This window comes from Acinonyx jubatus, chromosome C2 (genome assembly GCF_027475565.1).
Source record: "Acinonyx jubatus isolate Ajub_Pintada_27869175 chromosome C2, VMU_Ajub_asm_v1.0, whole genome shotgun sequence".
Lineage (NCBI taxonomy): Eukaryota > Metazoa > Chordata > Mammalia > Carnivora > Felidae > Acinonyx > Acinonyx jubatus.
In genome coordinates this window covers 31,519,692-31,537,830 of record NC_069384.1, presented here as the reverse complement: position 1 = coordinate 31,537,830, position 18,139 = coordinate 31,519,692, and the positions used below count along the sequence as shown (strand labels likewise).

At 36.1% G+C, this 18,139-nt stretch overlaps 1 protein-coding gene across 6 annotated transcripts in view; it reads left to right on the top strand.

Moving 5' to 3' along the window:
• The window catches only part of ROBO1 (roundabout guidance receptor 1), a 1,120,365-nt gene that overhangs the window by 1,044,506 nt on the left and 57,720 nt on the right, over positions 1–18,139 (top strand). For all 6 annotated transcript variants that reach the window (XM_053220691.1, XM_027077557.2, XM_053220692.1 and 3 more), the window contains 8 exons: positions 4,062–4,267; positions 6,050–6,131; positions 6,302–6,470; positions 6,572–6,738; positions 12,188–12,309; positions 13,230–13,461; positions 14,422–14,543; positions 17,569–17,740. In XM_053220691.1, the coding sequence (XP_053076666.1) occupies positions 4,062–4,267; positions 6,050–6,131; positions 6,302–6,470; positions 6,572–6,738; positions 12,188–12,309; positions 13,230–13,461; positions 14,422–14,543; positions 17,569–17,740 (1,272 nt within the window). The remainder of the gene's footprint in view (positions 1–4,061; positions 4,268–6,049; positions 6,132–6,301; positions 6,471–6,571; positions 6,739–12,187; positions 12,310–13,229; positions 13,462–14,421; positions 14,544–17,568; positions 17,741–18,139) is intronic.

Here is an 18,139-nt window from a genome sequence, read left to right as displayed (position 1 = left end):
TTGAATGTAGCTTCTTGATCTTTATTGTTTGCAAAAAGAACAAAGACAAAGGCAGAGTAAAACAGGAGGCACAGAATTTGGTGGACTAGCAGCTGTCTTTAAAATGCTGCTTCTCTATAGCTGTGGCCTCTGCCCCAAATGGCATTTGACTCAGGAACATAGAAATCCATATCACCTATTTAATTGAAAATGTTTCTTTCCTTGATTGGTAGAATGCAAGAAAATTAGTTAATGGCTGCCAAATGATGTATAAAATTAAAAAAAAATAACTTGCATTCATCTTTCAAAAGTTACGGGTATGCAGAGAAATGAGGGTTCACTTTTATTCAAAAAAGAGATACCTGACAATTACTATTTGATGTGGACAAGTTTCAGTTCCCTAACTCGTAAATATTGTAAGATATGTTTGCAAACCAATGTTTGTTGGTATGTAAATATGAACTTTTCATATTCAAACCAGTCAATAGAAAAACCATTTTTGTAATTTGTTCCCTTAAAATTATTTTATAAATGTATTTACATGTATTAACATAGTCTTTATGATCATTGCTTTTGAAGTAACCAAATCGTTCTTCTGATGAGATAGTCTCATTTGTTTAGGACCTTTATATTTTTCATGAATGTGTGGAAAAGATAGCTTTGATAAACTCTGCTGGAACAGGGCTATACCACCTGTGACACTGCCTATACCAGCAGTATTCTCACCACGATCACCACCATACTGATGCTCATTAATAATAAGTTACAGTTATTCAGTGCTTCCTTTTTGCCAGGCACTAATGCTACCATCTTTTCGCATATCAACAATTTCAAATCTGACATCTCATTTTACAGATCAGGGAATGGAGGCAGAGACTGGTGAAAAGGTAGGCCCCGATCATACAGATACTAAGTAGCAGAACTGAGACTTAAAACAAAAGTTTGGGGGCGCCTGGGTGGCACAGTTGGTTAAGCGTCCGACTTCAGCCAGGTCACGATCTCGCGGTCCGTGAGTTCGAGCCCCGCGTCGGGCTCTGGGCTGATGGCCCAGAGCCTGGAGCCTGTTTCAGATTCTGTGTCTCCCTCTCTCTCTGCCCCTCCCCCGTTCATGCTCTGTCTCTCTCTGTCCCAAAAATAAATAAACGTTGAAAAAAAAAATTAAAAGAAAAAAAACAACAAAAGTTTGTACTGTTCAGTATGGTAGCCAGCTGCCACATGAGATTATTTAAATTGGAATTTCAATTACTTAAAGCTAAATAAAATTACACGTCTAGTTCCTCATTTACTCTAGCTGCACTCAGATGATTGGGATCCATGGATGCTGTTGGCTTTTGTGTTGGATAGCACGGTTACGGAACATTTTCATTTTAGGGCTACATATTCCTCTAAGATGCATTTATTCACTCCTTAAAATTCATTTTAATATTGATAATTCATTCTAATAATACCAGTGTAAAATATTAGAGCCTTAATTTGAGGTTTGACTCAGAAATGGACCTCACTATAGGGGCGCACCTGGGTGGCTCAGTCTGTTAGGTGTCTGACTCTTGATTTCTGCTCAGGTCATGATCTAATGTTTTGTGACATGGAGCCCCAGTTGGGCTCCTCACCAACAGCAGGTAGCCTCCTTGGGATTCTCTCTCCCCTTCTCTTTCTGCCCCTGCCCTGTTTGCACTCTCTCTCTCCCTCTCAAAATAAATAAATATTTTTTTAAAGAAATGGACTACACTCTTTAGTTTGTGTAAATTTATGTTTACATAAATGATAGATGAGATGAAATGAAACATAGATGTCATCAATATTTTATTCTACTCTGTGACAACACAGAGTATTTCATTTTTTCTACCTAAAAATGTGAAATTGCTTTAATGAACTCCTTCAGCTCTGATTTACCTATCTATCAGGTTTTTACAGAAAAGGGCAAATGGCAGTATCATAATCCATATATGTTTCTAGCTTTTTGCAATTAGCACAGCTTCTTCATATCTGTTATTCCATTTAAATCTTCATAGCAATCCCCTGAGCTGGCTAGAATGTTATTATCTTCCACAGATCAAACAAACAAACAAACAAAAAGGGAGGCTTAGAGAATTTAAGGAAGCTGCCCAAAGACACATGACAGATGGAGCTGATAATTAACTACACTCCTCTTCTCTTGCCTTATTTTTGTAAACTACCCAGTATAAACCAGGAAGAAATAAATGACAGAGAAACAGCATCATTAGACTGGGTTGGGATAGGATGGAAGGTATGAATGATGCTAAAAATGATACAAACATTGAAGAGCTATAAAGATACAGGAAACTGAATAACCCCCCAGATATTGGATTATTTCTAAATATAACAAGACTACCAAATGTAAGCCGCTCCATTACTGGATTTAATTATAATCAGTAATAAAGAAACACTGCTACTAATTTAATTAATGTCTAGAAATAAATATTCATTCATTCTTATAATCAAGGGAACACAGGTGGTAGAATCTTATGAAACCCAGTGCAATAAAACACTTTCATTCTTTTTTCATACTTATCAGGAGGGGCCTCTAATTTGATTTCAGCCAATCTCAGCAGAAAATGTTGCAAAGATGAAACAGTTCTAAACAAAGGAATTAACTGACTTACATTTTTCATCTGTGGAGTCCCTGAAACACTCCTGCCAGGTTACAAACTCCAGCCTGCGAACACGCCTCCCTGATATTAGCAAATTTCATACCAGTAATCAAGGCTGGTAGAGAACCAGAAGGGTGGAGTGAAAAGGCAGTCGCTGATTTCACTCTCTTGCTTTCTTGTTTTTGCTTAAATTGAATGCACAAAACTAATAATTATTGCATGGTAAATGAAGAACAAAGTGACGTGTGGCTCCAGCTTGTGAAACTCTTTGGTGCATAGAACTTTGAACATGACGCATCCAGCTTGGCAAATTCTTGCATGCAAAATTTGGTTACTCTGGCAACCAGTTTCTTTTAATCAGGAGACTTCTTAAAACTGTGTTTTATGTATTTGTGACTTAAAAATGTTTAGCTAATATTCAGAACTTATAGCTTGTTAATGACAAAAATTTCTTACACCTAGTTTTTAGGTTTTAGTCATAATGAAAAACACCATCTATGGAGTTTCGCCTGAATTGACTAATCAGGGGATGAGAACTGAGAACTTCTCTCTAATGCAAGCTATTCTAGTTAGTCTGCCGTTGTTTCTGATTTTTCCCCTAAATAATGGCTTCCTTACCTGAGATAAAGTTTTTAGTTTTTCATATAATAAGAACATTTTTTTTTTTTTACTATGAAAATGCCTTCCATCGTTTCCTTCCATAGCACATTAAAACTACAAGGTGATAGAATTTGCAAAAGTGTTTTTCAGGCCCTGGTAATTCCAGGATGAAAGTACGGTATTTTTAGGTTAGGGGATTGGCTTGAGTTATATTTTTGGATTAGCCTACTAACAATGGGTTTTGGGCACTTTTTCAGTTTTTTATGTATTCATTAGGTTTAGGAAATTTTTACCCATGTATTCTGTTAATAGAATTCCAAGGTAGAGATCAAGCGTATTGACTTGTAAGTCATGAAAGTCTAAAGCACTTATTTGAATCCAAAATTGTCAGACATGCTGGTATGATGCCATAATTTTTTACATTGGGCACAAAACAGTTATCAGATAGCAAGCTGACTTTAGTTCATTTATGAAAATATTGTCTCATTAGTTTCCTTGGGGTAGGTGGTTATTTGTTGTGTTTTATTTTTACATATTTTAATGTCTAAAAAGTACAGCATTCCACTTTTCACCACTATACATAGACTTCGCCGTCCACAATTCTTATTTCCTCCTCAGACTCTTAAGTGAAAGAGGTCCCTTGACAGTAGCATGCTCAGGCAGTTGTGGGTCATTGGAAAGGAGTGCATTGTATCTCATTTTTATGTCCTGAACCAAAGCATCATATAAATGCATTCTGAATAATGCATGGCTCCTACTTTAATTACTTGTTTAATTAGTTTGTTTCAAAGCCTAGAGCAATTGCTGTTGCTTGGATGATTAGAAAATTGCTTCCAGTTGTAGAAATCCATTTCCTGTTTCTTCTGGCAGTGATTGCAGACCGGCCTCCCCCGGTCATTCGACAAGGTCCTGTGAATCAGACTGTGGCCGTGGATGGTACTTTAGTGCTCAGCTGTGTGGCCACAGGCAGTCCAGCACCCACGATTCTTTGGAGAAAGGATGGAGTGCTTGTTTCAACCCAAGATTCTCGAATCAAACAGCTGGAGACAGGAGTGCTGCAGATCCGATATGCTAAGGTAACTTAAAATGACCCCCTGCATTTCCCGTTTGATCCACTTTGGTTTTTGCCTCCAGCAACTGGTGCTGAAGTCTCACGTTTTAGAACCAATGAAATGCTGAATAATAATACTAATATATTTTTAATTGATGCTTTATTCTTTTATATATTTAACATGATTTGACTCAAAACTTAGCTCATAGCAAGTAATGTAAGGGGTAGTTTTTGTTTGTTTTAAGGAGAAAAAATATTTTTGAGACGTGTTGAAGAAAATAGACAGGGACTTGTGGGAGAAAAAATGCCTTCCAGATAGTGGTATAATGCAGTCATTCCATAAAGGATTTTTCAAAGATATTTCTCCAGTACCATTTACCTACAATGTCCATGAACGGTTCTTCTCTGTGAATATTTGGCTCCACATTTTGCAAAGACAGAACACTATACATGCAAACAAAAACTATGTAGGAGGTGTCCACACTGAGTGCACATTTCAAATCAGAATGTGAAATGATGAAAAGCCCACAAGTCTATGAGAACAATTTAGGGATTTACCTTCCCAGGGCATCACACCTCCCTACCTGTTCTTTCAGGACTGTGTTGTTTTGTTTTGATTTTGCCTTTTCTTTTAGGTCAAGATCAGACAAGCTCACAAGGCATATGAAAGAACAGCTTTGACAGCAATAAACATAAATTTCACTCGCTTTATTGCCTGTTGTGGGTGGCTTCTTGGGAGTTTTTGGATGAGCATGAGAGTTTATATTACGTGCCATGAAAGTTAATATGTTGTACTTCTTTGTGAGGACGATTGCAGTTTTGTTCCTGCAGTTACCAGAGCAAGATGGCAACATTTTTCCTTTATCAAATGTTACTCGAAGATAGAGTTACTACCTTAATTAAGCAAAGGTGTATGGGTTCGTTATGCTAGTGATATTTTTTTTTTAAATTTTTTTAATGTTTATTTATTTTTGAGAGACAGAGAGAGACAGAGCATGAGCAGGGGAGGGGCAGAGAGAGAGGGAGACACAGAATCCGAAGCAGGCTTCAGGCTCTGAGCTGTCAGCACGGATCCCGACACGGGGCTTGAACCCGTGGACCGTGACATCATGACCTGAGCCGAAGTTGGATGCTTAACCAACTGAGCCACCCAGGCACCCCTACTAGTGATCATTTTAAAGCTGAAGATGTGACCCCGGTTTGTTTTCTGGCATTCAGTCTTGAGAAGGGAAAGAGACCATTCATTCCAGCTGAGGTTTGACCTTATACTTATTAAAATTGCCTTCAGTCACAGGTTGAAAAAAATAAAATAAAATGGGAAAAAAGAGTGAATACTTTGAGAAGAAATCATTTTGTGTTTATCCTTTTTCTATATGTTTATCTCAGATAGACACATGGATGTAACTCTAATAAAATATGAAATAGCAAGAATAGTCATTGGCTAAACTTTATGAGGATTACCACGTGACATTGAATATGAAGATATAATTTAGTAATTAAAATTAATGCACTGAATTTGAACACCTCATTGTTTATTGTCCCTAACACAGAAAATAGTGATGAGGTAAAGCAATTACACATTATATTTTTGTTATACAATTAAAATAACCATATAAAATCTTATTTTCTGTATTCATGTAATATTTTCCTTTACATTCAGTAAAAATATATTCAATTAAGAGGAAGTTTCTAGTTATTGAATTTTAATGTAGTTATCCATATTCATGGGACATATACAAACCTATCATTGCTTTTGCAGCCCATTGAGCTCTCGATTGTTCCAAATATTTATTTTCTGTCTTCTCAGCTGGGTGACACAGGTCGGTATACCTGCATTGCATCAACCCCCAGTGGTGAGGCAACATGGAGTGCTTACATTGAAGTCCAAGGTAAATTAGACAGCATTTTTGCCTTAAAGCGTAAAAGGAGGTTGTTTATTTACTGGCAAATGGACAAAGTGGATGTTCTGATGCCTGAAGAGGTGTATAATTGTGTAAGCTACCTTTACATGCTTATCTGTGTATGTGTAAACATCTGTCCTCTTTTGCCCTTTGATTAGAATTTGGAGTTCCAGTTCAGCCTCCAAGACCCACTGACCCAAATTTAATCCCTAGTGCCCCCTCAAAACCTGAAGTTACAGATGTCAGCAGAAATACGGTAACCTTGTCATGGCAACCAAATTTGAATTCAGGTGCAACTCCAACATCTTACATTATAGAAGCCTTCAGGTAGAGTAAAGATGATGTTTCCTAGTTGGTCTTTTTGTTTTGTTTTGTTTTTTTGGTTTACCATTAAATATGCATGTTCTAACTTGTGTATCTTTCCTCAGCCACGCATCTGGTAGCAGCTGGCAGACTGTAGCAGAGAATGTGAAAGCGGAAACATTCGCCATTAAAGGACTAAAACCTAATGCAATTTACCTTTTCCTTGTGAGAGCAGCAAATGCATATGGAATTAGTGATCCAAGCCAGATATCAGATCCAGTGAAAACGCAAGGTAAATACTGATTTACTCAACCTTGTGACACCTACTTGTCCTTAGATGTAATTTTATAAGCCAGTAATTTGTACTGCATAATGCTACAATTGCATACATAATATAGATCTGTTCTTCGAGTTGCTCAATTAATTTTTAATACACAAACACGTTGTCTGCAAACTTTATTGTTTTCTGTACCACATACTCCAAGATGAGATTGATAAGAAAGAGCAGGGTTTCCCATTTTATAGAATCATAATCTAATGAGATAAAAATACTATGTATTTTTGTATTATATTTGATTTCTTGATTTTTAGATATGGTTATATGTGGGTGTAAAATCTTAATCACATAATAATTGTGTTTAAGATTGAGTCAATTTCACCTGTGTTGAGATTAGCGCTCATGAATTTCTGGATGAGTTTTGAATATCACAACGCTAGTCAGGTAATATTTTGTGGAATATCAGGCAAATTTAAGAGAGATTTGGAAGATAAACTTGAATTTGTTCTTAATTCAGCTGTGCAGTCAACCTCCTATAAAGCATGGGGAAAAATAATTTAGGTCTGTGCATTGCCTGGCCTGTCTTTCATTGTCAATTATATGAGCTGTGATATATTAAAATTTTAAATGATGTCATGTACATTTGATCAAACCTGGGTTAAAGAAACAGATAAAAGGAAAATGAATATGTAGAAGCTACTTCTAAAAAACATTTGAAATTAGAAGTCTGCTTACTTGGGCCACATTCTAGATGTACTGCTTTTTACTATCTTTTATGAACAAAAATCGTGTTTAGCTTTCAGCAGGTTATCTCCTATCCACCACCACACTCCACTTGTTATTTTAAAGCTTTAAGAAGAGTAAAATTTACATGATGAATAAAAAGATGATTTGAATCAAGCTTTAACTTTTTAAAAGATATATTGTCATCGTAATTAAAGTATGGTTATCCTTATATTAAAAAAGAAAGATGATTCTAGATGGTAGTGATTAGAAATAGACAGTTATTTTCTCAACAGACAGAGGAATCGTGATGTCTCAATCTTGAGTTGTACCTTTTCAAAGGAAAAAATGTCACTTACTTAAAGTGGTAGAAACAAGTTGTGCACACAAAATTGGAAGACTTGAACTACTTTTTCCTGATTTTAGAGAGGGTCTGCCAACCATTTTGCATGTTTTGTCTTTTCTAATGAGTATATAAGGAATCTCTGTTAAGGGACCTTTTGTTCCAGAATTTACAGAGAAAGCAAATGGAGTTGCAGAACGTGCCCACATTTGTCTCTTGCTGTATGAGTCCAACACACCCAAATGCCTATATTTGCTCTGATGATTCACCTCATCAGGAACGCTAGGACTCTTGGATCTTGCTAATGCAGTTTGAGGTTTTCAATATTAGATACACATTTATAAAGAATGCAGACCCTTTGACAGCTGTAAAATGAATTTAAATTTCTGTCCCCAGTACATGGGTCTCTACCTAGGAGACTCCTCTAAGTGAAAGTTTTGACTGACTGCTACTCAATTACCTACTCCTGTGAATTGTCTTGTAATAAACGTCCTTATTTGTAAATGATGTGGCAATTAACGTTTAATCTGAAAATTAACTTAAACCTTTTTACATTTTAACTGACTTAGTGGAGCAACGTAAGTGGGATGAACCCCTGTCAGTGGGAAGACTGGAGGTACAGTGAGGTAGGCATACGGTTTTGAAATCAGGAGTCTCTGTCTCATCTCCTGAACCTGTTAGCTCTGCAGCCCTGAGCCAGTTAGTTTCTCCTGAACTTCAGCTTCCTCACCTAAAACATGCGGCTAAAATCCGTACTCCACAGGTTTGGACAAGGATTCATTAGCTTATGAGCATCCAAGACTCAGATCTCATTTCTGTTTTACACCGTAGGAATTTGTTACTGGACTTGTGTTTCTTTCACTGTCTGGACTAAAAATAAAGGAAGTTGATAACCTTTGCAGATGCCATAACACTGAGAAAGACGAGATTGCAGAATGAGAGCATCAGAATTAAATATATCTCAACAGACTGAAGTGATGGGTCAGCACTGACAAGATTAAGATTAATGGAGCGAATTTAAAACTTAACGTTTTAAAAGTTAGCTGTAGAAAGACAAACTGAGGACCCCAGGCCTAAAGGGGGAGAACATGTGTGTCAGGGTGGTGGGGGCAGACAGAGTTCAGTGTTTCGAAGTCCGTTAAAACACCTCTGACCAATTGAGTGTTGTATTTGCCAAAAGAACACACGTAGTCTTAGCTGGCATTAGCAGAACTATGTCTGGATCAAGTCATCTCCTCCCTTTACCCTGAACTGGTCAGATTATGAATGGAATGATGTGCTCCTCTTGAGCGCTACGTTTTCAGGTAGACTTTTAAGAGGAGGACAGTGAGGATACTTGGTGGGGCTGCCAAAACAAGTCCAAGGAGTAGACGGAACATTGTGGAAGGTTTCGTTGTCTAGTTCTTGGACTGCGTTTGAGATGCCCTGAAGCCCAGCTGAAGGTTAGGCTGCTATTGGTTGGAAACTGATTCCTAAGAGACCAGTCATAGTGTCTGTAGCCATTTCAGTAACATGGCTGCAAAAATACGTCTTCCCCAAAGAGGGATTCCTATGAAGGAGGTGGGTCGCAGTTAAAGGTACAAAGCCTAGTTTCCAGTTCAGGACTTAGGTAGACCCGTTTCACAGCCGGGCTTAGAGCCTTGTCACACAGCTATCGAGATGTCTCTTCCCCAAAACAGGATTTGATGCTGCAAGGAAGATGCCGTGAGTCGCGGGCGAGTAGTGGGTGTGTGGGCCGTTGCTGGCATGCTGGGCTTGCTGCTCCTGTAACCACTGTGCTTCGTCCATGTGTCCTGTTTGCATAGTATTCTGAGCCCTATCTTTGAAGAATAGGTCCAGCGACACAGCATGTACAGCATGGGTATGGTATAGATAGTAAGAACTCAGTCATTGTAAATAATGAAGCGGGGCCTGGGTCGTCTCTCTTCAGAGACTGTGTATAAATTCCAACACTTGGGAAGCAACTGGATAGAATTACAATCCAAAATTTCCTCCCAGTTTAGTTCTGAATGTTCGGAAGGACCTTTTACATTATAATCCTTTTCTTTTTTTTCCCAAGAGGAGAAAGAGGACAAGCAAGAACAGTAACAGGATCAATTCAAAAACACCTGAGGATAGAAGCTTACATATGAGAGGACCGTGTTTAGAAGCTGACATAATGATGTGGTTTTCATAAAGTAATTCCTTTAACTCACCCAATGTTTGTTAAACACATTCTGTATGTATGGCTCCGTGCTAGGCGTTCTGGGTTCACACAGATTAACCCAATACCTGCCTTCAAGACGAGGACTTCATATGACTTAACGAAATTCGGTTCTCCCAGCCGTTCTCAGATGTCCACACCATCGGTAGTGCCATTTAACATGTGAGAAAACAGAAAAATAGTGAAATGGCTGATCAGTTGCTGAGTTGGGGTGCAAACCCAAGTCTGTCTTATTCCCAGGACTTCACTCTTACCCTAGAGATAGAAGGTAGTTGAAGTCATGGGAGCAATAGAAACCCAAAGGGAAGAGGGAGGTCCTGAGATGGAAGGGTGACGGACAAGTGCTTTGCATCTGAACGCTGTGATAATTAGTTGCCTGAGGGCCAGTGTTAGCCAAAGATATTTGTAAGTGATGATAAAGTATGAGAAGCCAATATGATCTCCATTGTTTTTCTCATCTTGCTTCTTTATAAGCTTAATTGATAGGCCCAATATATGTACAGTCAAGAGTATTGTATCTAAGAGTGTGAAATAGCACTCTCGATCTGTCTTCTGTTCGCTTGCCTTCCATGGAGTCCCTCAGACCTTGGCAACCTCATTTTTTTGTCATTTCAAGGTTTAATTTAAATTCTAGTTAGTTAACATACAGTGTAATACTGGACAGCCTCATTCTTAATATACATATCTTTTGCTTCTTGTTGAGAGTAAGCTCTTTAAAGACTGAAACTAAAATTTGGAAAACTAAAATTATCATTTCTGTTGTTTATGGGATAGTCAGTATTCTGGAATGTATATGCCAACATATAATACTATGAGAAAAAGAATTCTGGCCACAAAAAATTATTTATTTTCTTTCCTGCTTCACCCTGTATTCCCTTTTATTATTATAATCAAAGCAAAATATATGTATTTGGAAAACCTTTTGAGAAATGGGCAATTTTTATTGAGTAGAGACTTTAGTAACTTGAACAAAGCCCCTCCTTTTTGGGGAAAAATAAAGTGCAACATAAATGAACACTTGTAGTAGTTTAATTCTTACTTTGTTTGAGGTCTCCTTTCTTAAATTTTGGTGTTCTTGAGATTGAGAACTTTTTATTAAACCTTCTGTACAGTGATACAATAAGTGAACCAAAGCAAACCATCAGTTAAATAGATGTTAAGTGCTCTTTCCTCATCAGATTTATTTTGTTCTTTTCTTTTTCTTTTTTCTTGTTCTTGTTCTTGTTCTTCTTCTTTTTCTTCTTCTTCTTCTTCTTCTTCTTCTTCTTCTTCTTCTTCTTCTTTTCTCTTCTCTCTTCTCTTTTCTTCTCTTCTCTACTCTACTCTACTCTATTTCATTTTATTCCATTCCATTCCACTGGTGGCTTCTCTATCCGCCATTGTAGGTACTAATAACTTACCATGTATCTTTTTGGGGAGGATATCTAAATTCATCGTATAAGATGTGAGGTGTCTATTTTCTTTTTGTGCTTGCTTTATACTTCCACATTTCCATTCTTTTCATTTCTCATCCACTCTTGCAATTTCTGGATCCTTTCTTGCATACACAAGATTACTGTAGAATTTTCGGGGCGCCTGGGTGGCGCAGTCGGTTAAGCGTCCGACTTCAGCCAGGTCACGATCTCGCGGTCCGTGAGTTCGAGCCCCGCGTCAGGCTCTGGGCTGATGGCTCGGAGCCTGGACCCTGTTTCCGATTCTGTGTCTCCCTCTCTCTTTCTGCCCCTCCCCCGTTCATGCTCTGTCTCTCTCTGTCCCAAAAATAAATAAACGTTGAAAAAAAGAATTTTAAAAAAGAATTTTGTAACAAATTCAGAGGGATTGCACCAACTCTCATGCTTGGCAAGAAAGCCATCATTACATGGTAGGAAGCGCCCTCAGATGCTGCTTTGTGTCATAGTTATCTTTGCTTCCTGCTCTTTCTTGCTTTCTACTTGTCCTCTGCTGTTCTCCCTCTCTCTCTCTCTCTCTCTCTCTCTCTCTCTTCCTCCCTCCCTCCCTCCCTCCCTCCCATCATCTACTTGCTAATGAAAACGTCAAGCTGTTCCTATTTTCTTCTGTATAACAGGTTAACTTCACAGTTGGAATGATTCTTCTTTTCTGAGAGTTGCCATGCATGAAAGGATTGTTTCACTATGTTTTCATTCAAGTCAGTTACATTGTGGAGGATGTAACACAATCTTCTTGGATTGTTGCAGATGTTCCCCCAACAAGTCAGGGAGTAGATCACAAGCAGGTCCAGAGAGAATTGGGAAATGTTGTACTGCACCTGCACAACCCCACCATCCTTTCTTCCTCTTCAATCGAAGTACACTGGACAGTGAGTCATTGTTGCAATATTTGATTTCAGTTTTAATAAGATGACTCCTGGGGGATCATTATATGAAAAAAATGTATTTATGGAACAGATTGCTTATAACTATATATATATATATATAGTTATATATATAGTTATAGTTATATGTAGTTTTATATATATAGTTATATATAGTTATATATATAGTTACATGTGTATACTTTTATATATATAGTTACATATATAGTTATATATATATATACTTACATATATATAGTTATATATATATATATATATAGTTAGATATATATAGTTATATATATATAGTTACATATATATATATATATATACACACCCACACACACACATATAGTTGACCACTTTTCCACCAATGACAACTTTATAATGTAAGTATTGTTTATTATAGTAGCTGTGCACTGGCTTTAAACAAAAAAAAAGTGTCATGTGGTATTTTCTATTATACTGTAATAGTAAACTTTATCATTCTCAAAGAAAAGAAACACAGAATATTAATTATAAATATATAACTTGTGATAGGATCATTACCACATATTTTTTTTAAACTTAGAAATATTTCTAGGTAGTATTAAGTAAATGTTTGAAATTAGAAAGTGGTGAAACACATTTTCTCATCCTTTTGGTCCTGACATATCTCTAGATGTCTATCACAGAACTGTCATGATGCCTAACATTTCTGTACAAACCATAAAAATTAATATCTAATATTAATATATTAAGCTGAAAAGTGAGTACATTATAAATGATAGTGATTCATTTTTAGTATTCTATCTTATAGAAACTAGAAAACTATAAAGTGAAGCCAGATAGAATTTTTTGCATTTTGTCACATTTAATTTTCATAATTTTTAAATAAACCAATAAAAAGATATAAATGGTTACATTTTTATTTGTCCTTTTAATAGGTGGACCAACAATCTCAGTATATTCAAGGATATAAAATTCTTTATCGGCCATCAGGAGCCAACCATGGTGAATCGGAGTGGTTAGTTTTTGAAGTGAGGACCCCAACCAAAAATAGCGTGGTTATCCCTGATCTCAAAAAGGGAGTCAACTATGAAATTAAGGCTCGTCCTTTTTTTAATGAATTTCAAGGAGCAGATAGTGAAATTAAGTTCGCAAAGACCTTAGAAGAAGGCAAGTATGAAATGTGTGATTACTGTGCTCTGCAATATATTTGTTAGGTTTTTATTAACTTAATTGAAGAAATGTTAATGTTAATACTGACACTAATTAAATTATTAACTGTCTTGATATTGAACATTATATTTTGCTAATAGAATTTGTTCAGTTAGAGCTTCTGAAGACCAAAATTCCGTAACATATGACTTGCTTTAATAGTGGCTTCTGTAAAAATGTGCAACTGTGAACTGAACTGTGTGTTACTTAATGGCATATATAGGACATACTCAGTTCAGAACTAAAACTCACATTTAAAGATAAACTTGTTCTCAATGTGCTTGACTTCCCATTAATTATTTTCCATTCACTGATTGAATGTTACTTTGAGTAATGATTTATAAATAAGGTGAGTATTGACTTGGTTTTCCCAGGACTCTCTGAGGTTAGCATTTTATGCTTATGCCTCATGTCTATGGAAACCGCGCAGCTCTAGAAAAACCAGTACGATAGGCTACTCTATAACTGGAATTTTAAACCCTTATTTACAGAAAGGTTAAATGTCACAAGCATATTCTTTAATAAAACCAGAATTTTCTGTAAAATGTGTTTATTACTTTTATTACATACATGATAAGGATATAGTTGATGTCACGGGGGATTAATGTATACCTTTATACTTTGGAACGTTTGTAGGGAGAACATGAGACTAAGGTTATAGGGTAGGAGAAACCAGAATTTTCCTGGCATATTTTGTGGAGATAATCTATGTAACTCGGGTTATGGAAAATTCTCAATAGCTAAAGAGTTAGCAATATTGAGGAGACACTTAAATCATTTGGGACGATTCAGACTTGGATGAGACATATGCACATATTGACATAGATTTTATATAGTTACTACTTGACTTTAAATGTTGTGTCTGCTTCCAGTGTTCTCTAATATATTCATAACCTACTTTTTAAAATAATTTAATAGCACCCAGTGCCCCACCCCAAAGTGTAACTGTGTCAAAGAATGATGGAAATGGAACTGCAATTCTTGTTAGTTGGCAGGCGCCTCCAGAAGACACTCAAAACGGAATGGTCCAAGAGTATAAGGTAATACATATATAGTAATTTACTGATGGACACCCTTCTCCCCCTACCAAAAAACAAAAAACAAACAAACAAACAAAAAAAAACAACCCACAAAAAACACACACACAGAAAAAGCTTGTTTAAATTGTGGATATTTGGCGCCATCTTCTGGTCAATGGAGCAACATGTAAAATTATTTGAAAAATACTTTCCTGTTCAGTAATTGTGGAATAATTCTTTCTTCAGCCACTTGAAGAAACAGTTAATTTAACAGAAGTAATCTACATGGTCACAAAATCTATAGGTCCACGTAATTTCACACAAACAGCAAGTATGAATGCTACTAAAAAAGTAATTTTTTTACCTTAAAAAAATACCTTGAATATATTTTGCAGGATTTGGTTGCCCCATGAATTACCTATGAGTCAAATTCTATTAAACATGGTTTGCTTTATGTTTTTTTCAACATACTTGAAATTTTAGAACTTTGGAGCTAAGTTGGAAAACTTATTTTAAGGTGCACAAAATTTTTTTTCTATAAACTGTGTTTTAGTTTCAAAGGAAAATGTCCTGTCTCAGAGGAGATTCAGTTATAAATTTATGTATGTTTAAATGAATTTTAAAAATATAAGATGTCAAGTGGCTTAATCTAATATTCTGAAAATTATTTTTACCTGTGAAGTCATTGGCTTTAGTCATTAAATTTAAGAGTCTTACATAGATTTTGAGCAAATATTTTCAAGCATGACAAGGTACAATAAAAACTAATTTAGGGTCATGAGATGTAGCCTATCAATGAATCTATATTATAGGAAAGGCTTAATGATCCATGATAAATGAAGAAGTGATTGATTGAATCAGGGGAATCTCAATAGAAAATAGCTTTCACAGGTCTTTTTTTCCAACATATGTGTAAACATATTGCATACTAGAAGAATTTTAACTGCAAAACATGTATTTCCGTAGATACTGCTTTGTATTCCCGTGATACCTGAGTATTTTTCTAGTTACTATCTAAACTGTGATACGAGTTTATCTCACATATGTGAATATTTTAGTCTGTGTCCATTGATAGGAAAATGATGTTAAAAAGGTGAACACATTTATCTTCTACAGGCAATTGCATACTAACATCAGAATCACTTGTGGACTCATTTTCCAAGTATAGGTACCTGACCACCATTCTGAGAGATTCTGATTCAGTAGGTCTGATAGGGCACTTGCATATGTATTTTGGTAGATCTTTCCAAGGTGATTCTAATGTGCACACTTGGTAAGACCCAAATAAAGACCATCAGTGTTCTTTTGAGTAGCAAATTGGTTTGTAAAACAACTAGATATACTGAGCTTAATTTAGGTCTAATATTTTCTTAAAATGATTTTTAAAAACAAACTGAAAACCTCTTTATGAAATTTGCATATATTTTTAAAGGGTGACATTTTACAGTATTTAAAATAGTGCTGTGAATGCCCCTCAAATGTTCTAAGATATTTCAAATTAGATCTTCTAGTGTAATTGAGTCATTAAAAGGTACACTCGTCTCTACGATGTAAGTGTTTTCTCATGAATATCAAGGTTATCTCAATACTGGGGAGTGACAAGATGCTATGGTTCAGTCCAGAAAAATGAACTGTTATAGAGATTATTAAGGATTTAAAATGAGGTGATGTCTCAGCTCTCAAGTAAAATTGTGTAATGTAGGCATTTTCCCCTAAGAGCCAAAGCTCATTTCTCTCCAGAAGAAATGCAAAAGGGTGGATTTCACTTAACTTCATGGTCAATTTAAAATAATAAAATGCCTTTGAAAACCTGATTGACTGGTACAAAATCAGTTTGTGGCTTTGGTTCAGCTGTGTAATGTAATTGGGGGAGGAAAAAATCACAAAGGAGTCTTTATTTCCAAATGGTCAGATCCTGGTATAGAGTCTGACCATTTGTTGGTGTTATGCATTGAAACGATATTAAAATAATGTTAACCTCCAAAGAAAAAAATAAATGGTGGTTGCCTACATGATAGGAGACACTGGTACTCTTTCTTGGGTTTATTTTAAATCCCATTCCGTATTACAGTTTAGACAATAGGCTACTTGAAACTAATCCTACATCTTGCTCGAGGACATCGTAAAGAATAGAGAGTGTGTTTTACTACTCCATGGACCATTTTCTTATGGCAACTGAGTCCAAATGCTGTCATGCACCATATCCTACTTCTTGAGCATTGCTGAGGGTCACTCTGATTAAATAATCCTTTAGTGAAATTTAAATTAAGGATTACTGTGTAGTTCAGATATCTTAATTTCCTTAAAATAATTTCCTGTCACAAATACCCTTATCAAAGTTATTGAGCTATACACTAATTTTCTTATTGGGAGAATATTTTTCTTTCAAATGTGTTGTTATTTTTCATTGTCTCATATATGTTATCAAAGACTCACACACCACAGGCTGAGTAGACTCCTAGGAAGACCCTTTCTCCTTGTATCCAGTTTTATTTATTTACTTTTCACTAAACTCTATAACTCTACACCGAACATGGGGCTCAAACTTGGGACCCAGAGACCAAGAGTCACATGTTGTAGTAATTGAGTCAACCAGGTACCCCTGTCCAGTTTTGTTATAAATAGCCATATTTATACAAAGGTACTTTAGATTAAGTTATTGATCTTTATCTGGACATACACAGCTTTTTGCAAAGCCTTTTTGGCAAATAATTTCTAGGTGTTTAAAAAGGAAAAAACACCCTGTTGATTTGGACTGATAATAAGAACCTGTGTCTTTGAGCAAAAATGTATAGACTTTCCCATTATAATCCTTTCAAAGTATATGAGACAATTTAGAAAGGTTTTGAAGGTACTGCTAACCTGAGGTTTGACGGGGAGAGGCCTCTCAGAACTAGATCCTAGGGAAAAATGACTTTTGCAGCATCCTATATTAGGTTCATGATGAGTCTGAACTTGGTCTAGGTCTAAAACTGAAATGCTATGCTGATCTTTGCGTTCACTTAAATAGCTTACCAGCTTAACATTCCTTGTTCTCTTCTTAAAGGTTTGGTGTCTGGGCAATGAAACTAGATATCATATAAACAAGACAGTAGATGGTTCCACCTTTTCTGTGGTCATCCCTTCTCTGGTTCCTGGGATCCGGTACAGCATAGAGGTGGCAGCCAGCACTGGGGCTGGGGCCGGGGTAAAGAGCGAGCCACAGTTCATCCAGTTAGGTGAGTGCCAGTACAGATCCGCTTTGACAGTCTGTCGCTGTATCCATTGTCCTGCCTTTGTTTTTTGTTGGTTGGTTGGTTTGCTGGAAATAGAGCTACAACAATATATTTCATAAATGCAGAAAAATATATACAAGTATATAATTATGTAAATATAGAATAGACAGTATAATATTATGATTACATAAATGTATATAATATATATCACAACTAAAACTTAGCGGAGCACACATTTTAAATTATATTTTAAGCAAAGGCTGTCAGCATTCATTGTCATCCTAATTCTATCCTTTTCTTTTCTTTTTTGGTCTATTCAACAAATACTATTAATTGAGAACCAAGGATACCTCAGTGGGTAAGAAAGACAGTCTGAACATTCATGGAATTTATAGTGATTTG